Source organism: Pygocentrus nattereri, chromosome 24, assembly GCF_015220715.1.
Source record: "Pygocentrus nattereri isolate fPygNat1 chromosome 24, fPygNat1.pri, whole genome shotgun sequence".
Classification (NCBI taxonomy): Eukaryota; Metazoa; Chordata; class Actinopteri; order Characiformes; family Serrasalmidae; genus Pygocentrus; species Pygocentrus nattereri.
In genome coordinates this window covers 9,561,734-9,587,273 of record NC_051234.1, presented here as the reverse complement: position 1 = coordinate 9,587,273, position 25,540 = coordinate 9,561,734, and the positions used below count along the sequence as shown (strand labels likewise).

The window sequence follows — 25,540 nt, the reverse complement described above, 5'->3', positions numbered from 1 at the left end:
TGGTAAGCTAACTAAGCTAAATATGTCCTCTAAAAAGGCGCCTACAGAACTTAGAGGCATTTAACCACTTTTACATATTAATTTAGGTTTAAGTTTGCAATTTTCTTGACCAAAACCTGATGGCTAGGTGCTCATATATGGCTGCAGTCCAGAGCTGTTCCTCTCAGCATCCCTGCTGTTAGCTTGGGTTTGTGGGATTTTCACACGAATTAAACAAAACAAAACGAAAAAACCCTCAAACCAACCGTCTAACAACACGATAAACACGTACTCACAGAAAAAGTGCAACGCATGAAAGAGAAAAAAGGCTGTGATTTGGGTGAAATGGTTTTGTGTGGAGTTTCTGGGTTTTACAAGCTACTTCTGTTAGCCATGAAACAAGATTGCACAAGATGTTTCAGTGGGTGGAGCTTTGCAGCCTCCCCAGCCTCACTGCATATGACTAGGTCCGGTTTAATAACGCAAATTGGCTTATTTAATGGCTAATGAGTGGGTGGGGCTTTGTTGTCTCATAGGCTTGTTTAATGGGTAAACGAGAGGGCGGAGCTTTGCAGACTTAATGGCCTCATATAACATTGGGCGGAGCTCACAGGCTAGTTTCATGTGTACAAAATGGGTGGAGCTCTGTAGTCTCAGGCTTATTTCATACCTGTCTAAAGTGGGTGGGGCTTCACAGAGATGGCTAAATGTAGTTGGTAGTCTTGAGTAAATGAGTGGGTGAATGACTAAATAAGTGGGCGGAGCTGTGTAGTCTCACTGCATTGTTTATTAGCTAAATGAGTGGGCGGAGCTGCATAGCCTCACTGCATTTGTTTAATAGCTAAATGAGTGGGTGGAGCTGTGTAGTCTCACTGCATTGTTTATTATCTAAATGAGTGGGTGGAGCTGCGTAGCCTCACTGCATTGTTTAATAGCTAAATGAGTGGGTGGAGCTGCGTAGCCTCACTGCATTGTTTAATAGCTAAACGAGTGGGCGGAGCTGCGTAGCCTCACTGCATTGTTTATTAGCTAAATGAGTGGGTGGAGCTGCGTAGCCTCACTGCATTGTTTATTAGCTAAATGAGTGGGCGGAGCTGCGTAGCCTCACTGCATTGTTTATTAGCTAAATGAGTGGGCGGAGCTGCGTAGCCTCACTGCATTGTTTAATAGCTAAATGAGTGGGCGGAGCTGCGTAGCCTCACTGCATTGTTTAATAGCTAAATGAGTGGGCGGAGCTGCGTAGCCTCACTGCATTGTTTAATAGCTAAATGAGTGGGCGGAGCTGCGTAGCCTCACTGCATTGTTTAATAGCTAAATGAGTGGGCGGAGCTGCGTAGCCTCACTGCATTGTTTAATAGCTAAATGAGTGGGCGGAGCTGCGTAGCCTCTCATGGGCTAGTTTTATGTGTATAAAATGGGCGGAGCTCTGTGGACGGGGCTTCACAGACTTGGATAAAAATGTTCACAGTCCCACAAGTTTTAATGTCTAGCTGAGTGGGCGGAGCTACGCAGTGTACATGGCCCAAACTGAGCACTGGCAGAGCTGTAGATGGCTCAGAAAAGGGCGGAGCTTATTGACTCACAGGCTGGTATAGTTTATTGAGCTTCACAGCTGCTTCACCGGCTGAAGACTAAATAGCTCAGTGGCTATTAATGCTCTTTAGACAAGCTCAAGTATTGCCTGTTTTTTTCGTTCGTCTCGGATCTTTTAGTTCCTTTTTGCCACTCTTGGTCAGCTGGACTAAAACTTTTGTGCAGTGCGAGTTGCGCAGATGTGAGTTTCTCTCAGGACGCCACACAGGAAGCTGACTGTGGTGAGTCGACTGCTCAGATCGTGATGAAAGTATATTTTGAAATAACTTTAACTGTGAGTTGATAAGGAAGATCAGCTTATGATTAGAGAACTAACGTAAATCAACGCGTGACTAAAACTCAGCCTGTATGGAAATAACTGTGGTGAATAAGATGAAATTCATATCATCTGTTCAATAACTGGAGAAATTCTTTAATTATGACTTGATAACTGGTACCTGGATTGAAATGAAGCTACAGAAATGAAGGACTTTCATTATCAAAGATCTTCCTCTATTAGGGCCCATACAGTGCTGAGTGAAAGCCATCGGAGAAATTGACCTTTACAGCTGTTTATCTGGACAATAAGTCTTTATTTGTAGGAATAAATGCAAATAAATAAACAGATCAGTGTGATTTTGTTTTGCGGACCCATCTCTTAATCTCCTGAAGGAAGTGCAATGCCTACTTAACCAGTCCTTCATTAAATGAAAGCAGGTGCTGCTGATGGAAGCTGTGCTCTTCTGCCCTACATATTGCTATCGGGACAAAACCTCACATCTCTGTTTTTGTCATTTTCCATTTTTTGACCTAATCTGATGAAGTAAGTTGCCCTGTATGTTCTGCCAAAATCGACAAGATTGACAGAAATGGTCAAAAATTACTTAGAAAAAATGATTTCTGCATTAACTTCCATTGAAGGTTAATGTTTTTCCTTGTCCTGTAAAGTAAATATACAGTATTTATCGCTGTTGTGAGAGCAAAACCTTGTATCTCCATTTTGTCAATTTTCAGTTTTCAACATAGTTTGAAAAAATCTGTTGTCCTTTTTTTTTTACACTGTGTGTATATTTCTTAAGGAACAGACCAACAGAAACGGCCCAAAATGACTTGGAAAAACGTCTGGTTCCATTGACTTACATTAAAAGTAAAGTATGTTTTTCCTTCTCCTGTAAAGTCATCATATTGGAAATACAAGGTTTTGACATGACAGCAGCAGAGAGAGAGAGAGAGAGAGAAGAACTTTGCTGAGAACGATGCAGTCAGCTCACGTTTTACTGTATTTATACTTTCTACTATTCTAATATATTCTATGTAATGTTTGTACTGAAAAGAAAAAAAAGCAGTACTGTGTATACACACACACACACACACACACACACACACACACACACATACATATATATATATATGTGTGTATGTTTATATTGCAAAACAAAACCTCATATCTCCATTTTTGCCGTTTTTCAGTTTTTGACATAATTTGAAAATACCTGTTACTCTTTACACTGTGTGTAAATTTCATGATGAACGGACCAAAAGAAATGACCCAAAATGACTTGGAAATCATTCTGGTTCCATTGACTTCCATTAAAAGGAAAGTATGTCATTTAATTTTCCTGTAAAGTTACCATTTTGGAGATGCAGTTTTGTTCTGATAGCACTGATATATATAAAAATACATATATGCATTCTCTCTCTCCCTCTCTCTCTCTCTCTCCCTCTCTCTCTCTCTCTCTCTCTCTCTCTCTCTCTCTATATATATATATATATATATATATATATATATATATATATATATATATATATATATAATATATATATTTACAGTAGAAGGTTAAAACCTACTATATGGGTTTTTTTGGGTCATTTTGGGTCATTTCTTTTGTTCCATTCATCATGAAAAATACATACACACACACACACACACACACACACACAATGTATATTAATTGTATTGTATTGTATTGCACTGTTCTGTGTTCTCAGTATCTACAGTGACTCTTTGTTTCTAGCAGTATCTGAGCTCAGGACTGTCTTTTTCTCTAACCTGTTGGTCACTAGCAAAGATACTTTCTCTAGACAGACAAAGCACTTCTTGTTAGTTGCTCTGGATAAGAGCGTCTGCTAAATGGTGTAAATGTATATGAATTCACTCGTAGCGCTGCATCGTCATTCTGCAGAATCCTATTAGAGCAGCAGGAAGACGGGCAGCGTCCACAGCTTCACAGCACTGCAGTTACTCCAGAATTATAGCACATACCAACTGAAATCGTTTCTATAATTGTGTGCCAGATGCACCTGTCTCTGTACACGTGTGTGCAAAAGTTTTGGCGCCCCTGGTCAAATAAAAATGTTTTGTTGCTGTATAAACAGCGTCCTCTACAGAGACCCACTACGGCACACTTTAATGCACAGTTACTAACATAATAAAACATGAAGTTAGGGCACATTTTATATTTAAAAATGCAAATAGAAATTGTGCACTAACGTGTGCAGAATAATGCATGTATGTAGGAGGAGGTTCACTTAGACAATCAACAAAGCAGGTTGTCCAAGCGGAGTTGTTCATACCTTTGCATGCGACTGTATAATCTAGTCTTTTTTATTTAGCTGTCGATGAAATTCATCAAATTTAAAGTACAATTTAAATTTTCTGAGCTGTGGGATGTTTTGGCCCAAACTCTAACTTACAACTCTAGATTAGTTACAACTACTTAGGCTTTGAAATAGTCACATCCCTGATGTTCTTCCGTGCTGCTGCAGATTCATGAACAGGATTCGCCTTTTGTTGTTTGGGATCGTCCCGCTTGTCTCTGGACTGTAGCTGTCCATCACCATTTATGTAGGATTACGTCAAATGAGAGTGAATTCTAATGATCAGCTGTTATCAACCTGCTCACAACCTGCTTAATGGAGGCTTATTTTTTTATGTTTCCACATTCTTTTCATGTTTTCTTTTTGTTGGTTCAAACATTTCAAATGTAATTTTGTGCTTTAATTATTTCTATTTCTTTTACGTATTTATTTAATACCGAATTCATAGCCGTTGTCAACAATGCTAGAAATAATACTTGCTATTTGATTATTTGTCCTGCTGTAACATTCCCAACCATAAACACAATCATGTTCGCAACGTTTATGACCTGATAAACCTTCACCCAGCTGCTTAACATGAGCTGTGATAAAAACCCTTTATTAGTAATGACACAGTTGATGGTGATGTTTAAAAAATGAATATTAATCGTTTATGCCTGAACATCCAACATGCAGCTACTCTGAATCAAGTTCATCAAGCTGTGCTGTGTTGGACTCACTGTATGAACTATCGCTGTGTTTTGAGGATTACTGTATATACAGTATGAAGCTCTGACCTCGCCTGATTTGATTAAATTATGATTATTTGGGAAACAATTTAACACATTATGAAACCTCAAATTTCAACACAATTCAGTCAGATTTGATGATTTTGATATCCTTCAGAATAAAAGCGGAGCACCAAGCCTTTTCTATTAAATTCATTCAATTATTCATCCACTCATTTATTTGTTTATACGTTTAGAAGAAACATGATTATAATTCATTTCATTTTAAAAAGTCTAAGCCATTGAATTCCCACCTTCTGATTAATGGTTCCCGGTGCGCTGTTGCTTGTTGACGCTCCTAATGAATATTATAAATATTTTGAATGTTGTTGTCTCAGTTTAACAGTGCTGTAACATCATGGCTCGAGCCGCTATTCCCATGGACATCATTGAGGAGGATACAAGAAAACATGGACGTCTGACTGATGAGGATGACAGTCACCCGTTGATTAAATACTACAAAGCCACCACGCTGATTCCTGACAAACCGCCACCTCTGCATCGACTGCTGGACAGACAGCCAGCAGCGTGGGCCGTAAGACCCCTTACTGCAGCTTTAATTTGAACCATTCCTGAATCTTTACTGAACTTTAACTGAACCTTTAATACCGAACATTTACTGAACTTTAACTAAACCTTTAATACTAAATTTTTAATACTGAACCTTTAATATTGAATTTTTAATACTGAACCTTTAATGCTAAACCTTCGCTGAACCTTTACTACTGACCCTGTACTTAACCTTTAATACTGAACCTTTACTGAAACTTTAATACAAAATCTTTACTGAACCTTTAATACTGATCCTTTACTCAAACTTTAATACTGACCCAGTACTCAACATTTTATACTGAAAATTTACTGAACCTTTAATACTGACCGTATACTGAATTTTTAATACTGAACCTTTAATGCTAAACCTTCGCTGAACCTTTACTACTGACCCTGTACTTAACCTTTAATACTGATCCTTTACCGAAACTTTAATACAAAATCTTTACTGAACCTTTAATACTGATCCTTTACTCAAACTTTAATACTGACCCAGTACTCAACATTTTATACTGAACATTTACTGAACCTTTAATACTGACCGTGTACTGAACCTTTAACACTGAAGGTTTACTGAACTTTTAATACTTACCCTGTACTCAACCTTTAATACTGAACCTTTAATACTGACCCTGTACTCAACCTTTAATACTGAACCTTTACTGAACCTTTAATACCGAAGCAATATTAAATCTCAATATTGTATATTTAAAGCCAAACAATTATTGTGTCATTGTCACTAAACTTTCATCAAACTTTCAAAAGTATACTTTTATATACTATAGTATGCTATATTAATTATACTGTGTTAAAACAATACTGTAGCTTTAAAACCTTTAGAAGTTGACATGGCACAAGTTTATTGGCATTTTACAAACAAGGGCAACTGTAGTTAGTCACAACTATAATTATAACTGGGCTTAGTTCATTTAAATTAATTACACTAAACAAACCTTGTCCTCCCCCTGTATACTGCACTGCATTAAAGACTACAATGAACTTTTACTGGATTTGTAAATCTAATACAGTTTCATACAGGAAATACTATTTTTAATAATGAGGAATAAATAAAAAGGAAGTGAAGCGGCAACATCTTATTGTGTCATCACTCTGCATTTAATGAGCATTTAATTATGTAATACTACACCAATGCATTATTGGGATTATACCACAATTTCACTCCTGATATTTATTATCTTTTGCAGACATAAAAACGGATTAGTTAGTTCTAAGACATTAAACCATTTCCAAATCTCTCCTCGAGGAACCACAGTTCTAATTGTCTTTATCATCCGACATGATGGTTTTAATATAAGGAGCTGCTGATGGAATTTTATAAAACAGCAATTGATAGAGCCTTATACATTTTTAAATACTTTTAACTGTATTTATGTTTATGTGGATCTATTCTGATGATATATGATGCTTTGACAAGCAAAAAACACTTACTGTACTGCTCAGATAAGTGATGCTTAGGTGCCTAACACACATACGCACTCCATATGGTCAAAAGCATGTGGAGCCAGCCCATCATCCCTCCTCCACCAAACTCTACAGCTGGCACAGTGCAGTCAGGAAGGTAACGTTCTCCTGGCATTTGCCAAACCCAGACTCATCCATCAGACTGACAGATGGAGAAGCGTGATTCATCAGTTCACAGAATTAATCACAGACTGCTCCACAGTCCAGTGGCGGTGTGGTTTACTCCACTCCAGCCGACGCTTGCCATTGCACACAGCGATCTCCTATTTCATGAAGCTTGTCAAATACAGTTCTTATGCTGGTGTTGCTTCTAGGGGCAATTTGGAACTCTATCACTTCTACCAATTCTTGGCTGAGCTGTTGTTGGTCCTACACACTTGCATTTTACAGCAATAGGACTTACAATTGTCTGGGGCAGATCTAGCAGGAGTGAAATTTAGTGACCTTACTTTTGGCAAAGATGGCATCCTATAAGCCACGTCTAAAGTCATTGAGCTCTTTAGTACGACTCATTCAACTGCCAGTGTTTGTCTATGGGGGGGTGTCCATATACTTTTGTCCATGTGGGGTGTGTATGTATGTGTATACTTAAGTCTATAATTATCAATAATTAACTCTGAAGAATCTCTGTGTGTCAGTCTGTGCAGGTCACCAGTGGGATCCTGAGTTTCGGTCTCGGTGTGGTGTTCGCTGTGGCGTTTGGAATAGACAAATTTCTCCTCACCCTCTTTAGGGTTCCTCTCCTGACTGGAATAATGGTAAATATATATTAAAATATATGCCTTAGCATTTACAATGTTACATCTAAATATAACAGATATAATAAATGTTTCTGACAACATGATCATATGGTCCATCCCTTAACCCTCTACTGTACGCATTATGAGAACAATAAAAAAAAATTCAGTACTCTTTTTTCTGCATAAAATGGTCCTTGATTTATTTTTTCTGACCTTATATTAAATTCAAAAACATAAAAAAAATAATAACAGTAATAATATGTGTGTATTTGGAGTATGTTGCCTTGAAGTAACACTGTGCGACAGTGGGAAGAAATGGAATAGAGCCATGTCCCCTGAAGTGGTGAGATATGGCTTGTGACCATTCCACTATCACAGAATGTTGCTTCTAGGCAACAAACATGTTCCTGTAAATTCTCACATCAACAAAAAATGCAGCTAAATGTTAAAAAAAGAGGTTTAAATGTGCTCACTAAGACACAATATGACCAAGCACATGCTTTTATTGATGTACAATTACTGACTTACTTTATTGTTAACCCTATCATTGTCTGTAAATATGTATAATGTTATTGTAAAGTGAGGAAAATTAGTTTGTTGCTCTGAGGCAACATTGTGCAATAGAGAGTTAACCTGTTAGCATCCATAAGTGAAATTTCACATTTCCTTTGGTGCTTATTTTCTATGAGGTTTCAGCACAAAACAGAAGCATTTTTTAGAAGTGATTAAACCGTATTGAGTAAAATTGAGTAATCATTGATGGTGTTTCAAAGCCTGGTGAAGGAGCGTCTCAGAGGACGTGAGTGAATTATCTGCTGCTGTCACCATATCTTCATCAGTATAATGTTGATTCTGAGATAATTTGAGGTCTAAACATCGAGGTGGACCATCTTTTTGCCTGTGCGCATGACATTAATATAAAGGCGTGATGCGAAAGATTCGACGTCTCTGCCTTTTAAACGATTATTTCAGGCTTTACAGGCTGACTCGCAGCAGAGCACCCACACCATATTTAGCCAGTTTATATTCTCCTCACTCAGTAATTAAACTTCTCTTAGTTTTAACCACAAACTCTTACGTAGTGCAGCTTTAAATGGTGTTAAACTGAGTCTAGTCACATTTTAAACAAAATAAAAGAAGATAAACATTTATTGTGCATAAAAATGATGAAAATTGCTTTTCAAATATGCGTTCTTAGATATTCATCCAAACTATAGTGACACAACACTTCACCTTGGACCAAGTTCTGTCATTTTTACTCATCACACTGAAATTAGTTGATGGATGCGATCAAGTACACACTATACAATAGAGTATATATTCTGTGTATATTCAGTCCTTCTTGATATCAAAATATTAGTATCATTAATCAACACCCTTAAGAAGACGGCTCTTCAAGACAATGGTTCTATATAGAACCATGAACACCCATGGCTTAAAGAGTTCTTTGCATGATGAAATGTTTCTTCAGATCGATGGAGAATGTGTTGTATATGGTTCTATATAGTACCAAAAAAGCTACTGTGATGACGTCAAGCTATACAGAACACCATACAACACATTCTCCATCAATCTGAAGAACCATTTCACCACGCAAAGAAACATTGAAGTATGCGAATGGTTCTTCAGGCCTTCTTCATAAAGACAGTGGTTCTATAAAGAATGATGATCACCTAAAGAGCCATTTGCATCCTTAAATGGTTCCTTGCATGGTGAAAGGGTTCCTCAAAGTTCCATGTAGAACACATTCTCCGTCAGTCGGAAGAACTATTTCACCATGCAAGGAACCATTCAATCATGCAGATGGTTCTGAGTGTTCATGGTTCTGTATAAGGTGTAGTACACAGTGTTGATCCCTCCATTTCTGAGTGTCGCTCTAATTACGTCTCTGCCTTTTTGTTGCTTTCTAGTTTTTGGTTGCTGGATTTTTGTCCAACCTGCTGCATAAACACCCTGGACTGCTACAGGTTTGCGTTTTAATATTGTAGATTTGTTAATACTGAATAATCTTTAATCTAACTGTGTTCATTACAGCCTCTTTTTTGAACAGAATGACCATATAGAGCGTTTCTCCGTCCTGCAGGTCTGCTTTTACTCCAACATACTGTGCCTGGCCGTGGCCACCACTGGAGCCATACTGCTGTGCGTCGATTTAGCCAAACATCAGCCAGACAAACTGCACTTCCAGGTAAATGAGACGTGAAGCTGATGATTCACCAGCATTGACTCAGGAGTGTTTGAATCTATTATAATGGATTTTAACTCTGTTCTCATTTTTGGGCCTCAGGATATTTTTACTGGACAGTAGCCTCTTAAAATCCCTCTATAAACCCAGTCCTGGTGTAGTTTATGTTCAGGCGTGTAAACCTCAGACCTCGATTACAAGCCTTTATGAAAAGATTCAGGTGAATTGTCAGTAGACCTTACTTTGGCCAAATGCTGAGCACATACTTCACTGAACATTATTACAATCCATTACAAGCAGATCTAGCAAAACAAGCAGATCCCAGCAGAAACTGTTGCAGTGGATTCATCATCTTTAGGTTAATATTAGAATCTACAACATTTAATGAAGTACAAGTAATTTAACCGCATATCTCCACTTTTGCTGTTTTTCAGTTTTTGACATAATTTGAAAATGCCTGCTGTCCTATATATTGTTTGTAAATTTCATGATGTATGGACTAAAAGAATCGGTTCAAAATTACTTGGAAAAACATCTGGTTCCACAGACTTAAATGAAAAGTAAAGTAGGTTTTTATTTCTCCTGTAAAGTTGCTATTTTGGAGATTTTACAGATTTTGTTCTAACAGCAGTAATATAGCATTAGAAGCCAGCAACCAGAAGGTTGTGCGTTCAAATCCCAGGGCTGACTGTGGACACCTGGCTGTGCGCTTGGGCGAGGCACTTAGCTGCCCTTGGTGGCACTGCCTCCAGACTGGGCAGCAAAGTGGTCAGTTTCATTGATAAAGTATGTATTATACTGCAGTGTAAATTCCTAATGTTATAGACCACCCTAAAATATGCTTGGAAAACTTTAATATTTTTAAAAAGGTAAAATGAAGAAGATTCACAATTCAGCACTATTTCTATGTGGCTATTCAAATTCAAGCAAATTTGTCACACTATGTTGTGGCCTTTGTACAAATAGGACTATAGTAATATTATAATAGCCTTATTTCTGTTCAGACGACTCTCGGGTGGGTTTGATCTGCTCATCAGAGGCAAAAGCAGCCAGAGCTAAGAAAGTTTGGAATTCATGTTCAAAATTTAAAAACTCTACTTTTTACTCGGATTGTTATGCTGATAATAGAATTTGTAGTGAAACAAACTAAGAAATTAGAAAGTAATGCAAATTTCACTAGCAGTCTCAGATTTTTGGATCTCACTATACATCTGGGGTTTTTTGAGCGAGATAACGAAACCAAACTGAATCGTGGGAAAGGACAGATTTCACGATGCAGTGAATCGTTTCTTAAAGAATCGTGATCAAGAATTTAATCTAAAAACAAGATCCTGGGTGTGTTTACATGCACGGAATAATCCGGCCACTTCATGACACACCTTTTAACTGGCAAATATGAATCAACATCATCTAGAAGACGAACTATATATTTAACTTCTGTATCTTGTCACATTTTTTTTTCAGCATCGCTCTTAAAGTGTCACTTCCATTTTGCGGCTGCGGCTGCTGCTTGCTGCACGGCTCTGCCCTCCGTTTGCGCTCATGCACAGACTAAGAAGTCAGAGAAAGAGCAAACATACGATGAAAAACCCGACTACAGAGCCAAAATCCAGAAAGAAATCAGATAATTACCTTAATCTGATCCAAGAGTTTAGTCCCGCTGTTAACCTGGCCATTTCATTCATCTGATAAGGATCATATTATTGGTGTGAATGTAAACGCACTCATTGATTCTGTCAGTCTGTTTTTTAAACGATAGCTCAACGACCCAATTTTGGTCAGACATATTTGTGCTGGGCAGCCACACAGTGAAGAATGTGTGCCATTTTAAAAAAAGAAGAAAAAAAAAAAAGAACACAAACAGAAAAAAGACTAAAGAAAACAAAGGCAGGTGAAGTTTTGAAAATGTACGCATGTCCTCCGGGGTATATTTTGGTTTGTCCATCTGAACTTTTACGACCGAAATATTCTATAACTGCATGAAATAAATGTACGTTTTGTTTTTGTTTTATTTATTTATTAATTTGTTTGTTGTAAAAGCTCAAATGAACAGAAAACGTGTTTTATGATCACACACATTACTATATGCTTACAGTTTAATGCTGGAAGCCAGAAATCTTAGACGCTCTTTGTACTGTTGTATAAAAATGATGTTTACAGAGCAGATCACTGAAGAGACGCCATCTGTTTCTAGTTTATAGCCCAGATTTGTGGAAAAATGGGTCGACTTTCAGTAGAAAAAAAGTTGTGAGTTCAGCTTCTTTTATTATAAGGGTTTAAAATGATGTCACCCGTCTATTTGCCTGGAAAGAAGACAGTTACAGCTCTCATATGACACCCACCTTCTGAATGTAGCTTATGAAATATGAAGGTTATAAAGCATATGACAAAGTGCCTTTTGGAACCACCGGTGGTCTCAAGGACTTGAAGAGGTTAATGCTGCCTTTGATATGAGCCGAAAACTGAGAGACTGCAAAAAAAAAAAAAAACAACAACACATTCTGTCCTCAAAGAGATGCATCAGATTTAGCACTTAATGCAATGTGTTAAAATATTCCATAATACCACAAAATGTGTTAAGCGTCACACAGAAATGCATAAAACAGTTAACACAGATGGACGTGTTGTTCGCTAACACTTCATTTATGAGAGTGTGGGATTGAAGAGCTGTGGAATCACACTGAGCTGAGCTCAGAGTTGAGAGCTAATCAAAGATTTGGCTTCTATTTTATTTGCACCTCTTTTAATTCCCTTTTATTTAAAACATCGATTAACAAATCTGCGACTGAAGCCTAATTCTGTGATTAAAACCTTGATTTGCTATTCATTCACTGTGCAGTCTTAGGCACCCAAGACACATTTTCAAAATCTATTTATTTGTGTAGTTTGTGTTTATTTGCTGAGAAAAGTGTTAATATTTTAATAAACAAAATTGATAGAATATTAATTAATAATGAATATATATATATATATATATATATACATACCCAAGAAATTCTTGTTACTTTTTATTGTTTTTATGTTTATTTGAATTATGAATATGACTTTATTTTAATGTATACTGTGATAAACTCACTGCTGAGGTAAATAGTTTAAAAATTTGCTTAGATGCCTAAAACTTTCCCACACTACTGTATATCCTATATACAGTCATATACAGTCACAGAACACATGTCTCTACATCTGAATACCCAATTACACCCATAAAAAAACATAAAATATAAAATGTGCCATAACATATACTGTGTATGAACAACTGTGTATATGACAGTGTACATTTCATTGAAATCACCTCATCTGGAAGTAAAAGTCTGTTTACAGTCATAGTGCAGCAGGACTTTACACATCCACACGCTCAAAAATGATAGTTCTTCAAGGGTTCTTTAGCAAAAAAAATGGTTCTGTATAGAACAATGAACACTCGAAGAAACCTTTGTATGATTAAAGGGTTCTTTGCATGTTGACAGGGTTATTCAGGTTAACGGAGAATGTGCTGCAGATGGGTCTATACATTCTTCTATTATAACAAGCTTGACTTTGCATCAGTAGAAGAACATTTTTAGTGTTATATAGAACTATTTGAAGAAGGTTCTATGTAGAACCATCTACAGTAAACCTGAAGAACTATTCAATCATGCATAGGGTTCTTAGAGTGTTCATGGTTCGATACCATGAATCATTGTCTTTACTAAAGAGTCAATAAAGAATCATCGTTTTTAGGTGTGTATATTTACTGTAAAACTGCTGATGAGGGTTTAAAGGTAGTCCTGATTAGTGTTAAACTAGGTTTACCTTTGATTTAGTCCAAGTTTAAGCTCAGCCTATCTTGGTGTAACGTATCAGTTCTCTCATTTGGGTCCTTGAGTTAAAAGTTGAAGTACTCCTGCTTTAGATCAAGTACAAAGATTAATTCAAATGAGCTTCACTATTTATAACCACATTGAGGCTCATGATTTCACGCCTGTGTGTGTGTGTGTGTGTGTTTACTGTGCAGGTGGAAATCATGGTGCTGTGTGTGACACTGTTGGACATGGTGGTCTCCGCTATTCTCATCATCTTCATGTATGCTGAGAAACGCAACCTCGAGAAAAACAGCTCTAGTTCCAGCACTCGGCGAGAATAAACCGAGAAGAAAAAATCTCAGACCTGCTGGACAAAACCAAATTATTCAAACAGAAATGACCTGAAGAATCTCCAAATACTACCAGCCTGGAGACTCGCCAAGAATCCATAGAACCTAGAACAAGCAATTTAAATAGAATTTTCAAGCGCACACACACACACACACACACACACACACACATATTTTCTAAGCCGCTTCTCCCTCAGGGTCGCGGGGGGTGCTGGAGCCTATCCGAGTGGTCAATTTTCAAGCAAATTTCAAGAAATATTAAAGAGCCAGTTCAGGGAAAAAAATTGAATTTACATTATTTTCCCACCACCAAAATGACAGTGTCTATAAAACATGGACCAATCTCTGAAAATGAACCCTTGTGTGGTGTTGATGTGTTTGTTACTCAGTGGGAACATTGTTTTTTTTTAATCAACATAACAATTTATGTGAAAATACCAGATGTTTAAAATATCACAAGTGCCCAGTGTAGGGTTCACCTTCAGCAGCTGTAGCCAGTCAGCAGCCTGTCCAAGTTGTCCACCCTGACACACACACACACATACATATATATATATATGTGTGTGTGTGTGTGTGTGTGTATATATGCAAACACACACACACACACTATAAGCAGGCCATGTTGGAGGAGAACAGAGTGAAGGACACAGCACTTCCACACTTTTACTCCCCCGGGGGTTCAGCCAACACCACATGTGTAATGTAAATGTGTGGGGGATGAACAGTCCATCACAGAAAATGAGCAAAGGCCAAGGAATCTGAGATTGAAATAATAATGAATAAAACAATAAACATGGGTCCCACTGACTTGAACACCACACAAGGGATAGATTAACATTTACCCTTCCCCCAAATGACATACTGTTACCTATAATTATCCACATAAACTTTACACGCAGTTCGGATGCATGTGTACGACATTTAGCAACTGCTATATCTGCGCGGGGCTTGAATTGTAACCATACTTCGATTTTTTTAACTCACGCAAGTCGTGAGACTCTCTGAGACCTTTATGTTGTGAATGTTATCTACTCTGTATATAAAGAGTCTGTGACTGTACTGATAGTTTCTAGCGGCGTTTGATGCAGAAGCTGAAACTTCTGCTTTTTTTAGTTTCTCACTATAAGTACGCTCGTCCTTTCTGTTCGTAGAGCCTGTTTGGGCAGCGGTTTTTCCTGTGGTCAGAACCAGAATGAAGATGTTTTGTGAGGTGGAACTTACAAGTGACACTGTTCCTCAAGCCTCTGTTGCTGTTGAAAAAATCAAACGTAACACAAAGCTGGGAAAAAAAGGATTTTATTAGTAGTTCCAGTCCTAAACATTAAGCTCGAACTTTTTGCTGTACAGACAAATCATGCTTACATAAAAAGCTTTAGTAGGTAAACTGACTGCTTGTCCAAACTGCTGTGCATTTTTCTGAATGTAAAAAAATGACTTTTGAAAATGTTCGTCAGTGATACAGTGATTCATTCACTCACTGTTCAGTCAGCGTACTGCATAGCAATTCAGTCCATTTGCTAAAAACAGCATGAAATGTTTTATATATATGTACAATAATCAGTCTTTGATATGACCATGGGTCAGTCCACGCTGGTCCAGTGCTTCTCCTTGGATCCAAAATCCAAGCGGTGTTGAGTCATGCAGAAAATGGTGTCACAGGATTCACAGCTTTGGAGAGAAAAAGAAAAAAAAGAGGAGAAATTTTTTTTAAAATATGACCCTTACTGCATGCAAGTAGCTACAAACAGCAGTTTTATTTGTATTTATTGTTTGTTATATGAGCTTTGCACATATATAGAACTTATGCCACAATGAAATAAAAATGATGAGAGTTTTGTCTTAGGCTGTAAGATATAAGATCATTTTATACAGATAGAATTATATAATATAATTTTGTACAGATTTATGTCAAGCAATTAGTGGTAGTGTGTGAAGTTTCCTATCACCGTCAGAACAAAAGCTCGTATCTCCATTTTTGTCGTTTTTCAGTTTTTGAAATGAATTATTTAAAAATGCCTGCTGTCCTTTACATTGTGTGTAAATTTCAAGATGAATGGACCAAAACAAGCAGCCCAAAGTTACTCATTTTGGGGATCCAACGTTTTGTGTCCCTCACAGCTTAACCCACTTTTACATTCTCCTCTGACGGAACTGCTAATAAAATAAACGTGTTGGAAGAAAACCTTGTACCTCCGTTTTTGACGTTTTTCGTTTGTTGAAATGAATCGTTTAAAAATACCTGTTGTTCTTTACATTGTATGTAAATTCCATGATGAGTGGACTAAAAGAAATGAGCCAAAATTGCTTTGGGGGTGGGGTCTGGTTCCACTGACTTACATTAAAAGCAAAGCAGGTTTTTTTCCTTCTCCTGTAAATTTACCATTTTGGAGATACAAGCTTTTCTTCATACGATATACACTCTATAAAAATTGTTTCTTCAAGGGTTCTAAAGTAAAGACAATGAATCTATATATATATATATATATATACCATGAACATTCAAAGAATGTTTGCATGCTTAAACGTTTCTCTGCATGGTGAAACGTTTCTCTGCTCCCTGGGCGCCGTGGATAGGGCTGCCCACCGCTCCGGGCAAGTGTGCTCACTGCCCCCTAGTGTGTGTGTTCACTAGTGTGTTTGTGGTGTCTCACTTCACGGATGGGTTAAATGCGGAGGTGGAATTTCCCCGGTTGTGGGATCAAAAAAAAAAAAGTATCACTTAATTATTCAGGTTGATGGAAAATATATATGCAGTATATGGTTTTATATAGAATCTTCTTTATAGCAACCAAAATGGTTCATTGTTACAAGCTTTTTCAAAGAGGTTCTTTATAGAACCATATACAGCACAGTCTTCATCAATCTAAAGAGCCACTGAAGCTTGCAAATGGTTCTGAGTGTTTATGGTTCTATGCAGAACCGCTGAAAAAAGTCTTATTTACTAGTGTAGTCGATTAGCTATTGCTTTTCACCTATTTCCGTTTTTTTCTGAACATATACTAAGCAGAAATAAAATATGAATGAACTGTACATGTTTAAAGGGACTGTACCATTAAAATTTGTTCCATTCCTCCAGTGTTATTTGATTACGGTCAAAAAGCAAACGTATGTATAGCCATAATGAAGTCAGGAGTGATGTCACAGCTGCAGCTTGTCCCTGTATTAGACCGACTTTAGCTTCTAACTGTAAACCTTCAAAGAGCACCTACATGGTAAGTGTTCTTGTGATAATACAGCCAGTGAGTGTGGATGTAAATATGAGACATTTATGTCTCATATGTGCAAAATATGAAACATATTAATAGGACGTTAGATTGAGGTAAGGGGGGAGGATGATTAAGCGGGGAAAAGAAAGCATGCAGAAGACAAAAAACACCCAAATCACCCAGGAAAAAGGCCCAACAAACCTGCTCAGCCTTTTAGCACCAGCACCTCAATGCAGACCCACAGAAATACACACCACATGCAAATTAAAGCTATTAAAAAGCTCACATTGACCAGAGGAACTGATCTAGGAACAGCTGTGTCCTTTATCGGTCACATACTCACAGTATATCTGATCCTAAATCAGCACTCATGCCATGAGAAATCTGATAAAGCCCACTGTGGTGCACAGGTAAACCCACTGCTTAGAAAGCAGTTTTGCAAAAAACCGACCTTACAAACTTTAACCCCTTGCAAACTGTACACAAGTACATCACAGCTATAAACAGTGCACAGACGACACATGCAGCCCAGACATGCTGTCTGACACAAAAGCCCACCTTTATCAAGTGTCTCAGAGTAAGAGTTTTGATCTCCGTTCTCAGTCATATAATAACTGTCTGTTACTGTAATGTGCTGTGCAGGAGTCTCAGGCAGCTGAGAAATTTGTTTAAACATCTGTATACGAAGAAAATGAGTGTTTTATGGCATTAAAGTCTCTCTATAAGTTATATCTACATCAAATAAATGCAGTAACATTGTAAGAACGTGTTGCTATGTGTATGTAAGTTAGAAGCACCTGATTTAATCGTAGGTGCATGGTAACTATAAATACTGGACTTCTTTGAGAAGAGCTTTTGAAGCGGATAGGCTAACACAAATACATCACAATGCATTCTTTATCTCTATTTGTTCTAATGTTTTTGTTTTTAAAATGCTCTGAAAAAAGATTCACGTATCGTAAGACATTTGCACAGAACTGCACATGATACTCTGATCCTAAAACAGCACTCGTGCAATGAGAAACTTGATAAAGACCCATTTAAAGTGCTGCCGCTAAAGCTGCGAATGAGGAAATCGGGACAAACAAAGCTTCACTTCATGCTCTTTACTTACTGATCTAAACCCTTTGATTCAGACCAATGTTGAGAGGCCTATAGATACATGAGACGGCTTGTTCTGGTGAAAGAAAATATCAAAAAGACTTCAGGTTGAACCTTGGAGGAGGGATGATGGATGGAAATGAAGGTGGCCTGTTTCTTAGTAGGTGAGAAAGTAGGTTAGCATGTGTTCTCTTCAGTTCCTCTAAGGAGGCCTAGTAAGCAATCACTACAAGCATCCACTAATGTGCACTATAGTGTTTACTACGCGTGGGTGTTGAGTGGGGTGGTAATAGTGCACTAACCGCAGTGATGAAGTTGCTGGGCTCGGATGGAAGCTCCTGCTCTTTGTGAAAGAGAACGGAAGATGAGGAGGACGATGACGATGAGGGAGCGGAAGAGGAGAGAAAGGACGAAGGCTCTCCGCTGGAGTAGGTGTCCATGTGCAAAGGAGGGTGAAGAGGGACGGTCAGCGAGGTTACAGTGGTCACTCCATCGCTGGACACACTCTGAGAAGACGATTCTGAGCTCTCTGTGACTGATGAGAAGCAGAGAAGGACAGTAGTGAGCTGGGTCTGAGAATCACACTGTCCTCCAGTTCAATTTAATTTTACTTTTTAGTGGCACATTTACATCCTCACATCCCCTTACGTTCCTACTACAGCTATGAGATCGTCCAGCCTTCTAGCTACAGACAGAAGCCCAGAACTCCGGCCCAAGTTCTCACAGTTCTCCCCTTCCCTCAATCTTCCCTCACACTACCACCACCATGTTGAGTGGTGGTAGTATGAGGGGCAAGTTCTGAACTCGCAAAACCAAATATACATTTTTTTTACAGTAGCTCCTCTATTCCTGTGCTTGTTGATGACTAAAGTCATGACTAAATGTAAAGAGGCTCTACTCCAAGTGCTCCAGATTTCTATTGGTCCATTCATCATGATATTTTCACACAGCAGTCGTGTCGAAATGACGTAGAAAAATAAAAATCGCCAAAAATGGAGACACTTTTTTTTTTTTGTCTTTTTGCATGGTAAAATGGTAAAAGGAAAAAAACATACTTTCATTTCAATTTTAAAAAATTTTTTACCCAATTTCTCTAATTACCTCTAATAATACAACCTACTCACCCAGAGAGAGCGAGGCCATTTGTGCTCTCTTGGACTCCCGGCTACGGACGGCTGTAGCATCACCAGGGATCAAACTCGCAATCTCCTGATGACACGGCCAACGCTTAGACGGTTGCGCCACTCGGGAGCCCCATACTTTACTTTTAATGTAAGTTAATGGAACCAGTCTTTTTTTTCTGAGTAATTTAGTCCATTCATCATGACTTTTACATACAATGACAGACATTTTCAAAATACGTCAAAAACCGAAAAACGACAAAAATGGAGATACGAGGTTTCCTTCCGACAGCAGTGATATGCAAAGCTATATAGAACCGTTTTGAAAATGGTTCTATAGAGCACCAAAAAAGGGTAACAACAACATGTAACAATAGAAAGACCATTTTTGGTGCTTTATAGAAGCATTTTCAAAAGGCTTCCGTACAGAAGCACATACAGCACATTCTCCATCAATCTCAAGAACCATTTCATAATGTAAAGAACCACTTAAGAATGAAATGGATCTATACTGAACTACATAGAACCATTCCCATTCCAGTGTATGTGACCAGTATGTTCACTCTTAAGACAATGTTTAAATATTTAAACACTCAATGACAAACCGTTACTAAAATGTCATTTCAGTGACCCTGGTACAATTAAGGGTCAGTCTTTCATATATTGTCCAGCCTCACTGTTCACTCACCGTTCAATACAGAGTGCTGTGAAAAACAGGTAATAACACTCCCCCCACTGCCCCCCCGTAGTTTCATATAATTTCTTAGAAAACCTGCACCGGTAGCGTGTGAAGCATCGGGACACTGATAACTGCTGCGTCCACTACAAGCTGTTGCACAACCATTCTACATACGCCCATGAGGTCAGGTGTTACTTTTATTGTCTTCCTCCTGACATTGTTCACTATTAGCCTCAATCAGTTTTTACCAGCTTAACCACACAGCGCCAGAGTGGCCCCTGCAGAGAGAGCGTTAGCTGTAGTAGTGGTTTCTTTAGAAGCAAACACACCACAGAGGCCCATTTCCTGCTGAGCTTCCTGTGTTGGCTGCGCTTCGGCCTGCAGACCGTCACTCTGCCCTGCACGCGCTGGCTTTGATGCTTGATATTGGAAAATGTTTCTGTTATCATACCGCTGCAGTGAGCATCAGATGTTACTCACTCATCAAAAATACACAAGCCACAAAAAATCAAACACTTTTTCTCAGGCCCTTTTTTTCTCAGCCATTCAGACAATGTTTGTAAGATGAGCACGCTCATCAAAAAAACTCACTGGCCACTTTATTAGAAACACCTACCTTGTACTTCTACTAACTGGTCACTTTATTAGAAACACCTACCTTGTACTTCCACTCACAGGCCACTTTATTAGAAACACCTACCTTGTACTTCTACTAACTGGCCACTTTATTAGAAACACCTACCTTGTATATCTACTAACTGGCCACTTTATTAGAAACACCTACCTTGTACTTCTACTAACTGGCCACTTTATTAGAAACACCTACCTTGTACTTCTACTAACTGGCCACTTTGTTAGAAACACCTACCTTGTACTTCTACTAACTGGCCACTTTATTAGAAACACCTACCTTGTACATCTACTAACTGGCCACTTTATTAGAAACACCTACCTTGTACTTCTACTAACTGGCCACTTTATTAGAAACACCTACCTTGTACTTCTACTAACTGGCCTCTTTATTAGAAACAACTAACATACAGCTCCACTTGTAGGTGTACAGTTAAACACTGACATCCATCTGTTGCTGCACAGTTTATCAGCTGCAGCATTCATCGCTAGTCAGTTTCTGACCACAGGAGCACTCTATTTGATTGAATTCTCAGCACAGCAGTGACACTGCCTTAGCAGTGTATGTGGTGCTGGCAGTGGTGTTGCTGAGTGTCAATGTTAGGTTGAGAGTTTACCCAAAAATATCCAGCTATAAGCAGCTCTGTGGTCAGATGCTGACCACTGATAAATGAATGTAAATTGCCTCTTGCTGCCTTGCATCTCTGTTTTGTGTCTGGTTTGCTTTAGGTTTTTTAATTATGCTTTATTATTATACTTTAATTACTTATGACTAATAATGCTGAGCCTCAATAATAAATAATAAACACAATAATCCCTTACACTCTGAGGGCCAGAGTGCCAAATTAGGCATAACTCTAGAATAAAAAATAATTTTTGGCGATTCACCATCATCTACAAAAAACACACCGGAATTTAACATGTAATGTAATTTATTTAAATTTGACACCTTTACATCTTTCCAAGTCATTCTGGGTTGTTTCGTTTGGTCCATTCTTAATGAAATTTAAACATAATATAAAGAGCATTAGGCATTTTCAAATTATGTCAACAACTGAAAAACAACAAAAATGGAAATCTGAAATATTTTCTTCCTTTCTTCTTCTATTTAATAAAGTGGACAGGGGTTTCTAATAAAGTGGCCATGACTAAATGAATGAGGACCAGGGTCTTTAAATATAACTGTGAACAGTGTATTCTGACTGTAACTCACTCATGGACGGCTGGGTGCTCACATCCTGCTCCAGCTCGTCCTCCTCAATGCAGTCGTAGGGCCAGCCGGGCAGCGTGTGTGGGTGTGTGTGCGTGAGTGTGTGTGATGGGGAGGTGTATGGGTGCAGGTTAAGGAAGGAGGAGGAGGAGTGGCTGCTGGAGGAGGAAGAGCTGCTGTTGGAGATGGTGGAGTGGGGCCGTTTAAATGGGCTGGAGTGGTCCAACGGGGAAACAGGGACGGAGGAGCGTGAACGAGACTCTGAGGTAGAGAGAGAGAGAGAGAGAGAGATAGAGAGAGAGAGTGAGAGAGAGAGGCTAGATGAGGATAAGGTTATTTTGATGAGCAAACTACAGCCACACTGATATATCACCTTTCTGATAATATCAGCCAGTATTTACAACCGATTTTGTGTTATAAGTTAACGTGGCTGCCTTAGTGACACTGAATTAAACAGCAAGTTAACACAGAATAAAAGATTATTGTTCTGTTAACAATTACAGTCCAATACAATCTAAAAGAGAAAAGAGGAAAAAAGAGGTTGAGAAAAAGAAAGTAAGAAAAATACAACACATATCTAATAATAATAATAATAATAATAATAATACTAGGGGGAGGAGGCAGCTGAACATTAAAATTTGTAACTTATCTAGGGCATCAACATTGTCTATCCCAGCCTGTGCTGTTTTAGGGGTCTCATAACATCCTCCGTCTGCTAAATGGTCAGTCATCAGCAGCTCATTTCGAGCTCTGCAGTGCAGACTTACACCGTCTCATAACGTTTAGCATGAGAATAACGTGTTATAAGTCAAAACAGAAAGAAAAGAAAATATGGCCTAATTAACAAACCAGAAAAGAATGCAGTGCAGATGCAGGTTTGATCTTAAATGGTAATAAAATAGTTCAGTAAAAACTTCTGTGGGTGAATAAAATTTAAACACAGTGATTATATGTGTGTGTGAACTTCAATAGCTTTAAATGGCGCATGTTGAATTCACTCTCTAAGCTGGGTTTGGACCTAAATGTCTATGTGTGAGAGAAACAGAGTACCTGTCCCTTTCATGATGTAGTCGACGGCTCGGTCACTGATGGCCGCTTCACTGGGCTTGATGTCCATAAACGGTTTGTTCCCGATACCCATGGAAACCATCTCCTGCATTCGCAACTCTAATGTTCAGAAAAGCAAAGTGCAGGTAAGATACATGATATATGTAAATGACCGCTGTTCTCATTGGCTGCCATGTATTTTGCCTAATTCAAAAAGCAGTCCGTCAGGCCTAAACACCCTCTATTGCTCCTGTATATGGTATATGTATCATGTATCATGGATATATCTAAACATGGTCATGGTTGTGACATCACAGTCATGATAAATTCAAAGAGGGCCGTTTCTGCAGCTTAGTTTCCATTTAAGGATGGTAAGATGAAAAACCTTATTCATGTTGGCATCGTACATCAAACTCTTTAAATATATACAGTTTCTCATGACGTGGGCGCATCAAAATATGAAGTTTCGCAGTAGAAATGTGTGACTGTAGACTGACCTCGGTTCCTCAGCGCCTGTCTCCACAGGATTTTGCCGATGATGGCCGTCCAGGCTGCTTTGGTCTCGCTAGAGTTTGCCTGCAGGATGAAAGTGTCCTGAGACTTCCTGCGACGAAACCAAATCTCAAAGCGCAGGCCGCTCTCGCCAACGTTCTCTGTCATCCCGATCTCTGCAGTCTGCAGAACATGTAAATAATACATGCTAAACTGCTTCAGGCTGTATGTACGGTCATATACGCACATTCACACGACTTTATGGACTGGTACGGAAGCATATTCTTTCAAAATTAAATGCGAATTTAAAATGTTAAAATTAAAAAGAAAATACAACTGCATTTCCCCTATGAGTGTGCATAATTTAAGACAATTCAAATGCAAAATGTGTATTTGCATTTGCATTTCTGTGAATAATGGCATGAAACAGTATGTGCAGTTCTGTTTGCAATTACATTTTTACTGTCATCGAGGCACAAACAGACGCAGCGGGTGAGACCTCAGGAAGGACTTTTTGGTGGGTGTTTTAAGAGGAAGTAATGAAAAAAGTCTAAACTTTGGCAGTGCTACAGCATTAGTGACTGCTGCTCGTGCTGAAATGAAAATGTAATGGTAAACAGGATTGCAAATGCATTTTTATTTTGGCAGAGCCAGGGTGGTGAGGCAGGTGACGGTGAGGAAATGCAATTGCAAATGGGCAAATGTTATTCTGATATATGAATAAAAGTAATGTTAAAAGCACTTTGCTTTACCATATTAACTTTTTCCAACCATTATATACGCAAAAATGCAAATACACATTTTCCATCTGAATTTGAATTCTGTTATAATAATAAAGCACACTCATATGGGAAATGCAATTATCTATTTCAGAATCAGAATCAGAAGAAGTTTTATTGCCATTGACAATGGCAATAAAACTTCTTCTGATTCTGATTCTGATTATTTTTGTTGGCTTTGTCAAATTTGCATTTGAATTTGAAAGAAAAACCAGAATATGCTGCCATAGACTAGGGAGTGAACAGTACACCTTCCCAATTTAAAGGGCCTGTACTCTAAATATTTCTTCTATTTAATTTTTTCCCCCCAGTTATGACATTTGTATGGGTTTGGGTCAAAATTCATGTTACATGACAATTTTCTCGTCTCTCATTATTGAATGTGTTTCTCACTGTGCAGCTGAGACCTGTTCTGACAGGTATACTATATGTAAATTCACTGTTTGCCTATAGTGTTTACATGCTACACCCTTTTAAACTCTTTCATTAACAAAAGGTAAATATAATGTTCCATTACAGGATTTTTTGGTCCCATGCTGTTTTGACTTTGTGAATCTTACTTCTTGAAGATGTTTGAGATGGTAGAAATCCTGTGGTCTGTACCTTGAAGGACTGTTTGTAGATGTAGATGTCATATCCTCCCTCAATCTTTTTGGTCTTGCTGAACAGGATGAGGTCTTCGAACAGGAAAACGTGTCGCAGATACTTTTTGCGTCCACACCACACCATGAACTCATCTTGGCACCTCAGCTGCCCCTGCTCCTTCAGATTCACCTAAACATCAAAGAGGGAGGAAAAGAAACAACCATAAATAACCTCAGTACCAGCACATTGTCTTTTTCTCCTCATTTGTTTTAGATCATAACAGATACAGTATAATCACATACACTATTTTGCCAAAAGTATTCGCTCCTCTGCCTTCACGCGCATATGACATTGAGTGACGTCCATTTCTTAATCCATACGGTTTAATATGATGTCAGCCCACCCTTTGCAGCTATAACGGCTTCAGCTCTTCTGGGAAGGCTTTCCACAAGGCTTAGGAGTGTGTTTGTGGGAATATTTGATCATTCTTCCAGAAGCGCATTTGTGAGGTCAGACGCTGATGTTGGACGAGAAGGCCTGGCTCTCAGTCTCCGGTCTAATTCATCTCAAAGGTGTTCTATCGGGTTGAGGTCAGGACTCTATGCTGGCCAGTCAAGTTCTTCCACACCAAACTTGCTCGTCCATGTCTTAATGGACCTGCTTTGTGCACTGGTGCGCAGTCA

General features: G+C 38.4%; 2 protein-coding genes across 4 annotated transcripts in view; one reads left to right on the top strand and one right to left on the bottom strand.

The window, feature by feature from the left end:
- Positions 1-1,555: 1,555 nt before the first annotated feature.
- Positions 1,556-14,581, top strand: si:ch211-269k10.4 (uncharacterized protein LOC100150242 homolog). The gene is made up of 6 exons (XM_037534192.1): positions 1,556-1,793; positions 5,255-5,451; positions 7,589-7,708; positions 9,601-9,657; positions 9,774-9,878; positions 13,870-14,581. Exons 2-6 carry the CDS (start codon positions 5,275-5,277, stop codon positions 13,996-13,998), a joined length of 588 nt encoding a protein of 195 aa, XP_037390089.1. The 5' UTR covers positions 1,556-1,793; positions 5,255-5,274; the 3' UTR covers positions 13,999-14,581.
- A 706-nt stretch (positions 14,582-15,287) lies between these two features.
- zgc:158766 (uncharacterized protein LOC100009641 homolog) overlaps positions 15,288-25,540 on the bottom strand; it is a 58,296-nt gene continuing 48,043 nt past the window's right edge. Inside the window, exons 20-26 of one of the 3 annotated variants that reach the window (XM_017695811.2) lie at positions 24,876-25,046; positions 23,499-23,676; positions 23,005-23,121; positions 21,958-22,215; positions 18,617-18,849; positions 18,328-18,390; positions 15,288-15,675 (exon numbers count right to left, since the gene is read on the bottom strand). In XM_017695811.2, coding sequence (XP_017551300.1) covers positions 18,346-18,390; positions 18,617-18,849; positions 21,958-22,215; positions 23,005-23,121; positions 23,499-23,676; positions 24,876-25,046 — 1,002 coding nt within the window. In that variant the 3' untranslated portion in view covers positions 15,288-15,675; positions 18,328-18,345. Of the gene's footprint in view, positions 15,676-18,327; positions 18,391-18,616; positions 18,850-21,957; positions 22,216-23,004; positions 23,122-23,498; positions 23,677-24,875; positions 25,047-25,540 lie in introns of those variants that run through there. The other 2 variants (XM_017695813.2, XM_017695812.2) reach the window with 2 other exon arrangements.

Coding starts and splice junctions, on each gene's coding strand:
- si:ch211-269k10.4 (XM_037534192.1), top strand. CDS start 5,275: ATGGCTCGAGCCGCTATTCCCATGGACATCATTGAGGAGGATACAAGA. Junction 5,452..7,588: donor GACAGCCAGCAGCGTGGGCC/GTAAGACCCCTT, acceptor TCTGTGTGTCAG/TCTGTGCAGGTCACCAGTGG. Junction 9,658..9,773: donor AACACCCTGGACTGCTACAG/GTTTGCGTTTTA, acceptor TCCGTCCTGCAG/GTCTGCTTTTACTCCAACAT.